The sequence below is a fragment of the Ictalurus punctatus genome, chromosome 13 (assembly GCF_001660625.3).
Source record: "Ictalurus punctatus breed USDA103 chromosome 13, Coco_2.0, whole genome shotgun sequence".
Lineage (NCBI taxonomy): Eukaryota > Metazoa > Chordata > Actinopteri > Siluriformes > Ictaluridae > Ictalurus > Ictalurus punctatus.
The window spans coordinates 1648866-1662078 of NC_030428.2; the positions used below are offsets into that span (position 1 = coordinate 1648866).

The following is a 13213-nucleotide window of genomic DNA, read 5'->3' on the forward strand; positions in this document are numbered from 1 at the left end:
GTTGCCTCCAAACCTAATATATGAGAGAGAGAGAGAGAGAGAGAGAGAGAGAGAGAGAGAGAGAGAGAGAGAGAGTTTTCATAAATATTCATTTTGATTTCAGAATATAATCATCCACTCCACAAGTATCCACTCCAGAACTCTGAGCTGGAACCAGGGCTGTACCTTACTTCTTAGGCAGTAGTCATGGTGCTAGCAAGTACAAAGGAATGTTCAAAAACAAAACTAAAGCAGTGTAAACTCATACAAATTTATTGAAACAGACCAAAATGATTTTGTAAACAATCTCACATTCTGTCATTAGCTAAGTATACAAGCAGCCTAATAATCTGGTAAAAATCTAATTAAGAGCTTAATTGGAATAACAACAAATACATCTCAATTGGAAGAGAGTAAAACATTTTTAGTCATTTTAATATAAGGAATCGGTTGATATGGTTATTTAGATGTTTTAACCTGTAAATTAACACTTGATAGAATGTAAACTATCACATGTATGAATAATATGAAAATAAAACTATTAAATAATCCTAACTTTGAACCGCTCTAACATTATCACCTGCCATGTGCTCCATACTAAACTGTATGGCTTGACTTGTATTCATTCTAAGGGACAGGTCTGACCTTGCATCTCGTCTAACTTTCACACCTATACCTTTTTAGGACCTGTGAGACTGAGTTTCCGTTACCTCATACCACTGATTTTGAGCTATTTCTTTTGTTCTGACTTTTTTTTTCTTCACCATTGTGTTTTATTCACCTCTTTCAAGGCTTAGTGTATGTATGAAAATGATGTGTATGAGAATAAGGGATAAATTCTGTATCACAACGGTTCCCAAAGTGGGGCCCAGGGACCCTGAAGGATGCATAATTATGGAAATTATATGAAAATTTATATGGCTTCAATAACATTTAAATGATTTCCCCTAATATTTGAATAGTTCAATGAATTAATTGAATTACGCTAATAAAAACACACCACACTGACAGGCTGTTTGGATTTTATTGATTTATTTATTTTTGGTTCCCTGTCTGCTAAAACCTTTCAAAAGCCCTGTCGTATTATAAGGGCTTTTATTTGGGCTATTTTGTGTAGATTCATGACATATAATACCCAACACCTTTCTGTAATAATGTTACAACAAACAAACAAACAAACAAACAAACAAACAAACAAAAAAGGACTTACTCATAAAGAGCAGGACAGCCAGACATTGCAGAAGTGAACACCCCATGAATAGCACTGAATCTGGAATGGGAAAAAGAGACATATTAACTCACATATTATCGCTGACACAGGAGAAAGTTAACACATATGAGAACACAGTTTTTTAGAATTGAGTAACAGGGTAATACCTTTGCTTTTCATATTTTCACAAAAAATTTTGACAGTGTCTAGAGTGAGGGCTGTGCAACTGTGGTGAGAAAAATTGTGATGAGTCAGTTTGTGTCTCTACTATTGAATTTTTATTTATATATTTGCACCACTGTAGGACAGGCATTTGTATACCTTTTAGTCAATAATGCCAAATAAAGAGTACTTCAAGGGAAAATTATTACTTTTTATCGTGGCTAAAGAATGTTTTTGTTGTTGTTGTTTGTGTGTACATATATACCTAATTAAATATTATTTTGTTTTTAGTGGGCGTAATTTTATTTTAAAACAATATCCTATAATGTCATTTTAAATATTGTTGTAAAAAGAGACTATTTATTTATTTTTAAAGAAATGATATCTGACACATAACATCAATTTTATGAAATTGAGACTGAAAAGTCTACCAATTATGTGGTTACGTATAACTCTAAACAGATCTTACACTTTTACTCATCAACAAGGTGTTTCAGCCTGCAGACCCTCTGCTCACAGATTGTTTTTGGTTTTTCGCACCTCTTGAGACTACTGTGTGTGAAAATTCCAGGAGATCAGCAGTTTCTGAAGTACTCAAACCAGCCCATCTGGTACCAATAACCATGTCACGGTTAAAGTAACAGAGATCACACTTTTTCCTCATTCTGATATTTTACATGAACATTATCTGAAACTCTTGATCTGTACCTGCATCATTGTTATTCATTGTGCTGCTCCAACATGATTGACTGATTAGGTAACTGCATGAATGTGCAGGTGTACAGTTGTTCCTAATACAGGTAATGGTGAGTGTAAATAAAAATATTTTACATTGTAATAACTTTTAGTGTGTTTTTAATTTTAAACCTCATTGTTGTTAGACTTTTGAAATACAGTTTCACTGTGTAATTGATTTTATTTTATTTATTTATTTTTTTACATTCAGGGAGGAACTCCTCAACAGAGCCACATCACAGAAACTCAATGAGTGGTAAAGACTTTCACATATAACACTGATTCAAATTCTCCACCTTTGTAAGTGTTATGGCATGGCGAACTCGCGGCTTCCTGCTGCTGGTTTGCCCACGCTTGTCTCCCTGCTAGGTAACGTTACAGATTACTTCGACTTACTATGGAGGCAGCGGGCGCCTCGGAATGGTCACGTGCCTATTACGAATAGAACCGAGTGATAAATGTGCAGCAGGAACAGATATCACGCCTGACCGAACGATTGGAGCATCTAAGCGCTTCCGGGACGCAAACCGTGGCTCCTTCCGCTGCTGCCTTCCCACATCCATCGCCCCTCCTCGCGTATGCTCCATCAGCGCACGCGGCGCCTGCTCCAGCCATGTCGGCTGTGCACTATCTGCCCTTACCCACACCGGAGCGCTATGCCGGCATGCCTGAAAGATGCAAGGGCTTCATGCTTCAGTGCACCCTGTTTTTTGAGAGCCACCTGGAAATGCCGGAAGTTTGCAAGCTGACGCACTTCATGGAGCTACTCACCGGACGCACCCTGGAGTGGGCCACGGCGGAGTGGGCACGAGGAGGCGGGGTAAGACCCTCACTAGCGGATCTCCTCTCCCGCTTCCAACGTACTTTCGATCATTCCACTGACGGCTGGGAGAACGGTCAAGAGCTCCTTGTGATTATGCAGGGCTCCCGTGACGTGGTGGACTATGCTCTGGAGTTCTGCACCATTGCTGCAAGGATTGGGTAGAATGAGCCGGCACTGAAGACCAGGGGCTCAATCCCGAGCTGGTTTTGAGAGCCGGGGCGAACAGTTAACCTTCGATGATCTCATCGACCTGGCAGTATGGTTGGACCGCCTTCACCGTACGAACCATCCCGCACTGTGGAGCCCCTTGCCACCAGAGCCACTACCTCCAGCGGAACCCATGCAGCTCGGCTGGGCCCAGATCCGTGAGGAGGAGAGAGAGAGATGACACAGAGAGTCATTGTGCTTCTATTGCGGCAAAAACACGCACACCGTTCGCCAGTGCCCACATAGGAGGTCAATCCATCGATGGGTCCCCAATAGGAGGCAGGGTCATATCAGACTGCACAGCACCAATCACCCTGCAAGTCAGTGCCCTTCACTATGAGACCATCGTCTTGTATGTCACGGTTTCCACCCGGCACCCCATCATTCTCGGCCTACCGTGGCTCGAATGTCATAACCCTCAGGTATCCTGGGTGGACAAACAGGTGACCAAATGGTCCCCCTACTGTCTACGACACTGCCTGATGGGCCCTTTCTATGACTGCGCCATAGACCTCCTCCCCGGAGCTAGCCCACCATGGGGTCGAGTATACCCGCTCTCCCAAGCAGAACATCGGGCCATGGACGCGTACATTCAAGAAGCTCTCTAACAGGGGTATATTTGGCCATCCACGTCACCCTCGTCCGCTGGGTTCTTTTTTTCGTGGAGAAGAAAGGAGGGGGCCGTCGACCATGCATCGATTATCGGGGTCTCAATCAGGTGACAGTGGAGTACCGTTATCCCCTGCCACTAGTGCCCGCAGCCCTTGAACAGCTAAGGTCTGCAACCTTTTTCACAAAATTAGACTTACGCAGCACTTACAACCTGATCTGCATCAGGGACAGAGATGAGTGGCGGATGGCCTTTAGCACCACCTCCGGGCACTATGAGTATTTGGTCATGCCGTATGGGCTCGCTAACGCTCCCTCAGTATTCCAAAACTTAATCAATGACATCCTGAGGGACCTACTGGGGTGGTGCGTCATCGCCTACATCGATGATATCCTGATATACTCGACGTCCTTTGACGAACATACCAAGCATGTCCGAAAAGTGTTGCACAGCCTGCTGCAATATCAGCTGTATGTGAAAGCTGAGAAGTGTGAGTTCCATCAGCGCACCATCACTTTCCTGGGATATGTCATTAGTCCAGAGGGGGTCGCCATGGACCAACGCAAGGTAAGGGCGGTGGTGGAGTGGCCCACTCCCTGAACCATCAAGGAACTGCAATGTTTCCTGGGCTTCACGAACTTTTACCGGCGATTCATCCGAGATTTTAGTAAAATCGCACGACCCCTGACGTCCCTCCTAAGGGTTAAACCTCGGCGTCTCCTTTGGACCTCCCATGCCCAGGAGTCCCTGGAGAAGCTTAAGCGGGCATTTACCACAGCCCCCATGCTCCGACACACGGATCCCTCCAGACCGTTCGTTGTGGAGGTTGACGCGTCTGAGATGGGAGTGGGGGCCATTCTGTCTCAGAGGTTTGGGGACAGACCCAAGTTGCACCCGTGGCCTTCTCACGAAAGCTGTCACCTGCAGAACGTAACTATGATGTGGGGAGCCGGGAACTCCTGGCAGTCAAATTGGCCCTAGAAGAGTGGAGGCACTGGTTGGAAGGCGCCGTCCACCCGTTCATAATCTATACAGATCACAAAAATCTAGAGTACCTGAGGACTGCTAAACAGCTCACGCTCCGCCAAGCACGCTGGTCTCTGTTCTTCTCCTGCTTCCAGTTCACACTGTCATACAGGCCAGGAACAAAGAACACGGAGGCTGATTCTCTGTCCTGTATCCACTCTCCTGAAGGTCGGGCAGACCACGAAAAGTATATCATGCCCCCCTCCTGCATTGTGGGCACCATAGAGTGGGCCCTGGATCAAGCCTTAGCTCGCTTCTCCAGGTCACGAATCCCAACAGCCTGTCCTCTAGGGAAACAATTCATGCCAAGACATTACCGTCTAGAACTTGTCAGCTGTGCTCACTCAACACTAGCGATGGGGCACCCGGGAGCCCATCGCACTCACCAAATGCTGGACGAAAAATATTGGTGGCTCCACATTCCTAGGGAGGTACAGCGCATCGTGTCCTCATGTTCCACCTGTGCTCAAACAAAAGCGCCCCGTGCCCTACCAGTTGGAAAGTTGGTACCGCTCCCCATACCTGCACGCCCATGGTCTCACCTGGCTCTGGACTTTATAATGGACCTGCCGGAGTCACAAGGCAACACGGTGATACTGGTGGTCGTGGACCGATTTTCAAAGTCCCTACGCCTGATTCCACTTCCGGCACTTCCTTCTGCCTCTGCCACACCCATCCTAATGTTCCAGCATGTGTTTCGCATCCCAGAGGAAATTGTGAGTAACAGGGGTCCCCAGTTCACATCCCGAGTCTGGGCCAGTTTCATGGAGAAGATGCGAGTCACCGTTAACCTCACTTCCGCTTACCACCCCCAAGCCAATGATTGGCAGAAAGTGCCAATCAGAAATCCTCTGATTCCTCCAAACCTTTTGCGCCACCAATCCGGAGGACTGGAGTCACTTCCTCCCGTGGGTGGAATACGCACAGAACTGCGACATTCCGCCACCCAGCTAACCCTGTTCCAGTGCATCTTAGGTTATCAGCCACCATTGTTTGCACCATTGTTGTTCCCCAAATCCTGATTTGATCAATCATACTTCCTTATAATTTGCATATTTTAAAATAAATTCATTAACAATTTAATACATTCATAAATTAATAGACAGATAAATTCAATGATGAATTAATGAAAATGAGTCTTTATTGATCACATATACAGGAGAGCACAGTGAAATTGTTTCCTTCACATACCCCAGCCTGTCAGGAAGTTGGGGTCAGAGCACAGGGTCAGCCATGATATGCCCCCCCCTGGAGCAGAGAGGGTTAAGGGCCTTGCTCAATGACCCAACAGTGGCAGCTTGGCAGTGCTAAGGCTTGAACCCCCAACCTTCCGATCAGTAACCCAGTGCCTTAACCGCCAAGCCACTACTGCCCCCTGTAATTAATAAGTTATTGTGTCTGCAGAATGACACTGCAACTGTCTATGTGAGTAAAGAATCACCAGGTATCACCAGGTTGAGTAAAATGTAAAATTCACTGCAAAAAGTTGAAAAGTTCAAGGGGGTCAGTACTTATCCAAGGCACTGTACCTGTAATTACATAGTCGACATTATATAGTTTATGCTGTAGTAGTCTATAATAATTGTTTAACAAGTAAAATACCGGAATACAAAATTTATATATCGTATAGACACTTTAGACATGACTACTATAAATATACAGTATGTACTACACTAGAGGTTTCCAAGTTCTTTGCTATCTTGAACCCCAGCTAACCCCCCCCCCCCCCCCAAAAAAAAAAAAATTTATCTGCTTTAAGCACTTCCTTATAAGTTATGCAGACTTTTTTTATTCATCAGCTTTAGCAGCTGTTTCAAACTATGCAACTTTACCTTGAAACATACAATATGACTATTTTTTTATGAAAGTTTCCTATTCACATGTACAAAGGTTGTGTGTCACCTAAGCATTTAATTTCTAAAATGTAAAAAGTTTTGGCTTACTAAATCAATTAATGTTCATTTACAAACATTTATGACCACTTTTATGTATTTACGTGCTAACATGAATCGTTGCTAATACAATGACAGTTTGAAAATTAGATTATTTGAAGGAAAACCACTGAGAGTTTCCATTACGCTAAAATCTCTGAGCTGGAAGTGGTCCCTCCAAAGTGCAAAAAGCACCATTTACATTATATAGTCAGGTCCATAAGTATTTGGACAGTGACACAATTTTCAGAATTTTGCCTCTACACCACCACAGTGGATGCAAAATGAAGGAATCAGATGTAGCAGGTGTGATTGTAGTGTAGAGTTTCAACTTTAATTCAAGGTGTTTAACAAAAAATAATGGGTTAATTATTTAGGAATTTCAGATATTTATTACAAAGTCTCTCCATTTTCACAAGACCAAAAGTAATTGGACAATTGACTGATAAGCAGTTTCAATTTCACAGTCATAAACTCCATCAGTGACAAACGGTAACTTGAGACCACAACGGCATTCCTGCAGAATTTGTTGTTTATGTAAACACAAAGACCACTACCACGAGTCTTACTGGACAGTGCTTCTATCCTGTCTGCATGATATGTGGTTTGCCTGGCTAGCTGAATGGCTGCATCCGGAATGCTGTCATTGAGCCATGTTTCTGTAAAAATGAAAACACAGCAGTCCCTGATATCATGCTGAGTAGTTAGTTGTAGACTGAGTAAGTCCAGTTTATTGTCAAGAGAGCAAACTCTGGATGGTAGAGCCAGACAGCTTGGGTTGGCCTTTAGCCTAGCACGAATGCCAGCTCGTTTTCCGCGCTTCTGCTGCCTCACACACTGTGTCCCGCGCACTCTCTTCCGGCCAGCGGCATCAGACAATACTGCAGTCTCAAGTCCTGGTTTTAGTAGTAGCCCGAGGTCACATAGCTCATCTCACAGTCCATTGTTTATTCCTCCTGAGCTTTGTTCTTCAAAGTTCAGCAGAATTTGATGATGATAGACATGTACACTGGTGTTTCCGATGTACATCTGTTTAAAAAGTTTCCCAATTGGTGTGAGCTACATGTAACATGCACCAAATTAGCGAACCCAAAGTGGCCACTGTGTTTTAACACTGTGTTTTAAATCTAAGATTCTGTCATACACTATAGGAACCACATGGACTCACAAACCCACTGTAAAGCCTTGTAGTTTGCCCCAACAATTTTATAAATTCCAAGCCATTGTTGTATTGGATAGCCATGTTGTGTGTATGACCCTGCCTTGTTTATCATGTCTCTGCCTTTGCCTTACCCTTTTGTTTCGGATGCTGTCTCTGATTCCTGGTATTGTGACATTGCCCTATTTCTTGATTATGATTTTGGATTGTGTTTTGGATTTGTCAGCCTTTTCAAGTCTTTTGTTGTATCAATTTTTGCCTATTACCCAAAGACAATTAATATTTAACATAGAAACAGATACTCACATATATTAACTTTAATATCTGTATACCATGTTGATATTTCTGTAAAGCTGCTTTGAGACAATGTCTATTGTAAAAAGCGCTATACAAATAAAATTGAATTGAATTGAATTGAATTAACCAGATGACGGTAGAAAGTAAGACACCGAGAGCCAGTGAGTGAGAAGAAGCAAGGGTCCAAGTTTATTTGTTCCATGAGATCCACACAGTTGAGATGTCCCAAGGGTGATCTAAAAAACCAGAGCTGAAGCTCTCCTGTTTATACGGTTTTCTTAGGGTCAGGCTGACCCAGACACCAATATGTTTAGAGTTAGCTGTCCCAGAACACCATTACGTACGTTAATCAGCATTTTTGTGCGACCCTGATCCCATGGAGTTCACTGTTCCCAGAGCCCCTTATCTCGCGGCCCTCGCCGTTCCCAGAGCCCCTTATCTCGCAGATGCAGCTCGGCTCCAATACCCTTATATTTTGTCTGGTTTCACTCTTAAAACATAACCTGACCTTCGTCTGTGTCACTCCTGACTGGATTTTCGTTGAGAAAGGATTCTCCACACCTTCAAACACACCATCTCTACATTATGAGTAAGTTTTATGTTTGTTCTGTATTTCTTTTTTATAGTGCTTGCATGTACATTACTCTATAATAGTTTATTTCTGTTTTCTGCATATACACCAGGCCTCTGTGTGTGTGTGTGTGTGTGTGTCTCTTAGTTGAACTTGTGCCTGCGTGCAGACGTACTCCACCTACGCTCTGAGGCCTGCCGCACTAACCAAAACATATATTGTTATCCCCCTGCGCGTTGCTTATCCGTGTGTGTTTTGTCTTAGGTGAACGTCAGTTCTTACAGTCCCACCAGCCCAGTGAATTCTCAATAAAATTACATACTACTCATACTTGGTCTACCTCGTGTTTATTTCATGTCTATTTTATTTCCAACACTTTCTTCTGGTAACATTGATTGGTTTGACTCTATCATACTTGTGAATAAACATCCTGTAAATGGACCTCATTTAGCTCTTTGTTGCAGACTAATTCTTTCCAAGAGAAATGTTCATCTAATTAATTTGTCTCTGTGAGCAATAGTTAGTTTATTCAGTTGGAGGGTTTGCATTTCACAGCTCCCATGCAGCAAATACTGATATCAGGAATTTGCTAATATCAAACTATACATCTTTTCCTTTTTGCTGCACTTGAGTGCTGGTACCTAATGTTACAGCAACACAGATGTCCGGCAGAGGCTAATTTCCTGACTTAAAGGGGTCACTGTCACATTCAAATCATGTAGTCTTAAAATAGTTTGACTTGCCGTTCATGGCCTGTTGGCCAGATAGCCCAGAATGCCTGAATAAGACACTTTTTACAGAAGTGGAAAAAAAGACAATGCCACCAGCTTAGCATCAAACATCTACATAGCCACAACACACTACTATGTCTTGTTAGCAGACAGTAGTGTGCTCTATGGAACAAAAGCAACAATAACAATTTAAGTATAAAATTAATCACACCATTGGCACCCTGTCCAGAGTGTACCCCTCCTTGTGCCCGATGCTTCCTGGAATAGGATCCAGGTTCCCTGTGACCCTGAAAAGGATAAGCGGTATAGAAGATGGATGGACGGATTAATCACACCAATAACCAAAAACATTATTTTACAAACCTAGGTCTGAGTACAAATGCCAGCAAATCTGTGACAAGTGCAGGTCAATACAGAAAATGTCTTGAGACTGGGTATTGAGTCCTGCAGTACTTCAGCCATATCTTCCTCTTTTCCCCCCAGCAAATCTCAAAACTTCATGTACAACTTTTTGCATAAAAACACAATGTTGAAAAGACTTGGAACCTCTTGGGAAGGTTTTTTTTCGGTGATACTTTTTTGAAGAACTTCGAGATAGTCATATCCAAGAAAAGGCCAAAATGGCTGTAGAATTCAGCAGGCAGTCCGTCTATTCCAGGTACTCGGCCTACAGAGAGTCCCATTTCCGTGGCTGTGACTTCTTCGTAGGTCAGTCCAGTCTCTATGCAGTTTTTCTGCTCTGACGATAGAGCGGGAAGGTTGCAAAGCAGTTAATTCCTACATTGTTTGTCAGAATTTTCAGAAGTATATAGGTTTGAGTAATAATCCACAGCGAGCTTTCACACCTCCGTAGGGTCTGAGGTGTGTCGACCATTACAGTCTTTTAAACCGTACATAATTTCCTTTTGTTCTTTCTTATGCTGCAAGTTAAAAAAAAGAAAGAAATGGGAGCATCCATGTCTCGTGTTGTTAAAAAGTGACTTCTTACAAGAGCTCCTTTTACTCTTTCATTTAAAATCGAGCTCAGCAGGTTAGACTTTTCAGTCTCAAAAGAGAAAGTACGTAATAAGAGAAAGTTAGTCATCATCATCATTGTGTTTGCGTTTTTCCTTTGCCTTTGCCCTTGTTATTCTTTCATTCCCTGTTTGTTTCCTATGTCTAATAGCGGTCAGAAGCTTATTTAGTCGATATCTCTTCTGTTGTGAGAGCTCATCGTAGTTACTAGTTTTCCTTGCCATTATAACAGGTGCAATGAATTTTTCAGGATCTGAAAAAAAGTCACTGAGTTCTACACCTGTTTTTCCTTTTGTCTTGTCTAAAAAGTAGTTAATCTCTTCAAGGGTATACAAATCTTTTTCAGCCATACTATCCATATCTGTATCTGACCAGTGTTCTTCATCTCTTGACCCATCATCTGCACATTAGGACATTTCATCTATCTCATCAGGCTCATGATCTTCCGAGCCTCCTGCTTGTGATGCTTTAATTTCACACATTCCTTCATTACCTTCCTGTACTTCACTCTTATCAGTCTCATCAGTTACAATCTCAGCGCCACTAACCGGCTGCTCAACACTCCTAACATCTACATTAGCATCACTCACCTCCTCTGATCTACCTTCCTCCTGTGTGCTTTGTTTTTCCGGGTCCTGTTGAAGATGATTCTCACTTTCCACATTTCCACGTGATGTAGATGGCCACTGATCATCTTTATGTGGGCATGTAAAACGCTTGTGTCCTCGCTCACCACATACAAAACACTTCAGATTTTCAGTACTTGCATAAATCATGTAAGAATTCTCTTCCTGTTTAATTTGGAACGAGATTTCTATAGTGCGTGCCGGCGAATTCAAAAACATGTCTTGACTATTGCATTGTCTTTTTACTGGACTACAATTAAAGTCCATAACCAGACTACAATGTATTCGAAATTCAGCAGCTAGAGTTCTCACCAGCTCCTCTAGATCCACTATTCATGTAACCTCGTTTCTTGCTAGGAGAAACATTTGGCTAGGAGATTTAATTTTTTTAAAAATTTTATTTTCCTCTGGGTTTTATCCCAGGTAGTGGAAGGGGAGGAACGCCTAGTGCTGTACATCAGCCAAAAGGAAAAGTAAGTGCAATACAATCAAGAAAAAGTGGGTGATCCTTGCGCTATTCTCACAAAACAGGTGTGTTGGCTTGGTCAATATAACAAAAAGAAGTAGAATAATAATAATAAGAAGAAAAATAACAACAATATGCTACCTACTAAGCCAACATAATTAAGGTTAAATATGCTGTTGTCAAACTAGTCTAACTTGCTGTGATTCTTCTTAGGAACCTGTAACATGGTTTCATTTTTACTAAATAACCAGTGGGAATTTATTGAGTAACAACACAGAGAAATAGAAACCTTTACACTTACTAACTTACTTTCTATATTGCTTATCCTACACAGAGGTGTGGGGAGACTGGGGCTGATCCAAGGGAACTGGAGGCAGAGGACACCCTGGAGGGGCTGCCAACCCATCACAGTGCACAATCACAACACACACCCTACAGATAATTTAGAGATGCTAATCAGCCTACAACACATGTCTTTGGACTGGGGGAGTAAACACAGGCACACAGTAACCTTGTGTCTTGCAAAGAGAAACATTTGGCTAGGACATTTCTTTTTTTTTGTACATTTTTCTTTCCTCTGGGTTTTATCCCAGGTGGTGGAGGGGTAGGAGCGCCCAGTGCTGGAAAAAGGAAAAATAAGTGCAATACAATCGAGAAAGAGATTTTGTAAATCAAATGGGCAGTCCTTGCACCATTTCTCACACAACAGGTGTGTTGGCTCTGTCAATATAACAAAAAGAAGTAAAAGAATAAGAAGAACAAAATTAAGAATGTTTCCTACTTAGCCAACATAGGAAGCTTAAATATGCTGTTGTCAAACTAGTCTAACTTGCTTTGGTTCTTGACAGGGATCTGTAACATGGTTTAATTTTTCCTAAATAACCAGTGGGAATTAATTTAGTAACAGTACAAAGAAATAGAAACTTTTACACTTACTAACTCCCAGTTTGTCAAGAAGAAAAGGCCATTTTAACTCTTCTCAGTGTTTTACTACTGTAACACTAGCTTAGAAAATCTCAGGATATATAGTTCAATCTCAGGATTTTGGGATAAATCATAAATTACACATACAAGGTTAGAGTGGTACATCATCACCCCATATCTATAATACCGATGAAGCATTATAATATGATAATCTATATAAGCTCAGTAAGGTATCAGTCTCTGGTGAGAAAGCATAGTATAAACCTACCATACTCTATGTTGAAGTACACACATTTAACACACATCTTCCTTACAGCCCCTCTTGCTCCTCACGCTCATCTCACTGCCATATTTGAAGTGGTGTGTATAGTTTCACTAAATAAGGAAATGCCCATAATAACCTTGCCATACTGCAAAGTGTTCACTTTTTTCACATTAGCCCGTGTAAATTCTCAGAGGGGGCATAAAGCAGATCATTTATGTTGAAAAGGGGTTTAGCTAGCAAAAATGTTGGGAACCTCTGTTTTAGTACATACTGTATATTATAGTATTCATGTATTTGTATATTGTATCTATAGGATATAGAAATTTTGTACTGGATCATTTGACTTTTTAAACAATTATTATGGACGACTATGACATTAACTATAAGTATTGACTATATATTTACATTTACAGTGCTGCGCATATGTATTTACCTGCTTGAACTTTTCAAGCTTTTGTAGTGAATTACATTTTACTC

General features: G+C 41.8%; 2 protein-coding genes across 12 annotated transcripts in view; one reads left to right on the forward strand and one right to left on the reverse strand.

The window, feature by feature from the left end:
* Positions 1 to 1286, reverse strand: part of LOC108273573 (alpha-tectorin) — a 43935-nt gene extending 42649 nt beyond the window's left edge. For all 9 annotated transcript variants that reach the window (XM_053685420.1, XM_053685414.1, XM_053685410.1 and 6 more), the window contains exon 1: positions 1190 to 1286. In XM_053685420.1, the coding sequence (XP_053541395.1) occupies positions 1190 to 1271 (82 nt within the window). In that variant the 5' untranslated portion in view covers positions 1272 to 1286. The remainder of the gene's footprint in view (positions 1 to 1189) is intronic.
* The window catches only part of LOC108273581 (pancreatic secretory granule membrane major glycoprotein GP2), a 200006-nt gene that overhangs the window by 170095 nt on the left and 16698 nt on the right, over positions 1 to 13213 (forward strand). The window lies entirely within an intron of this gene.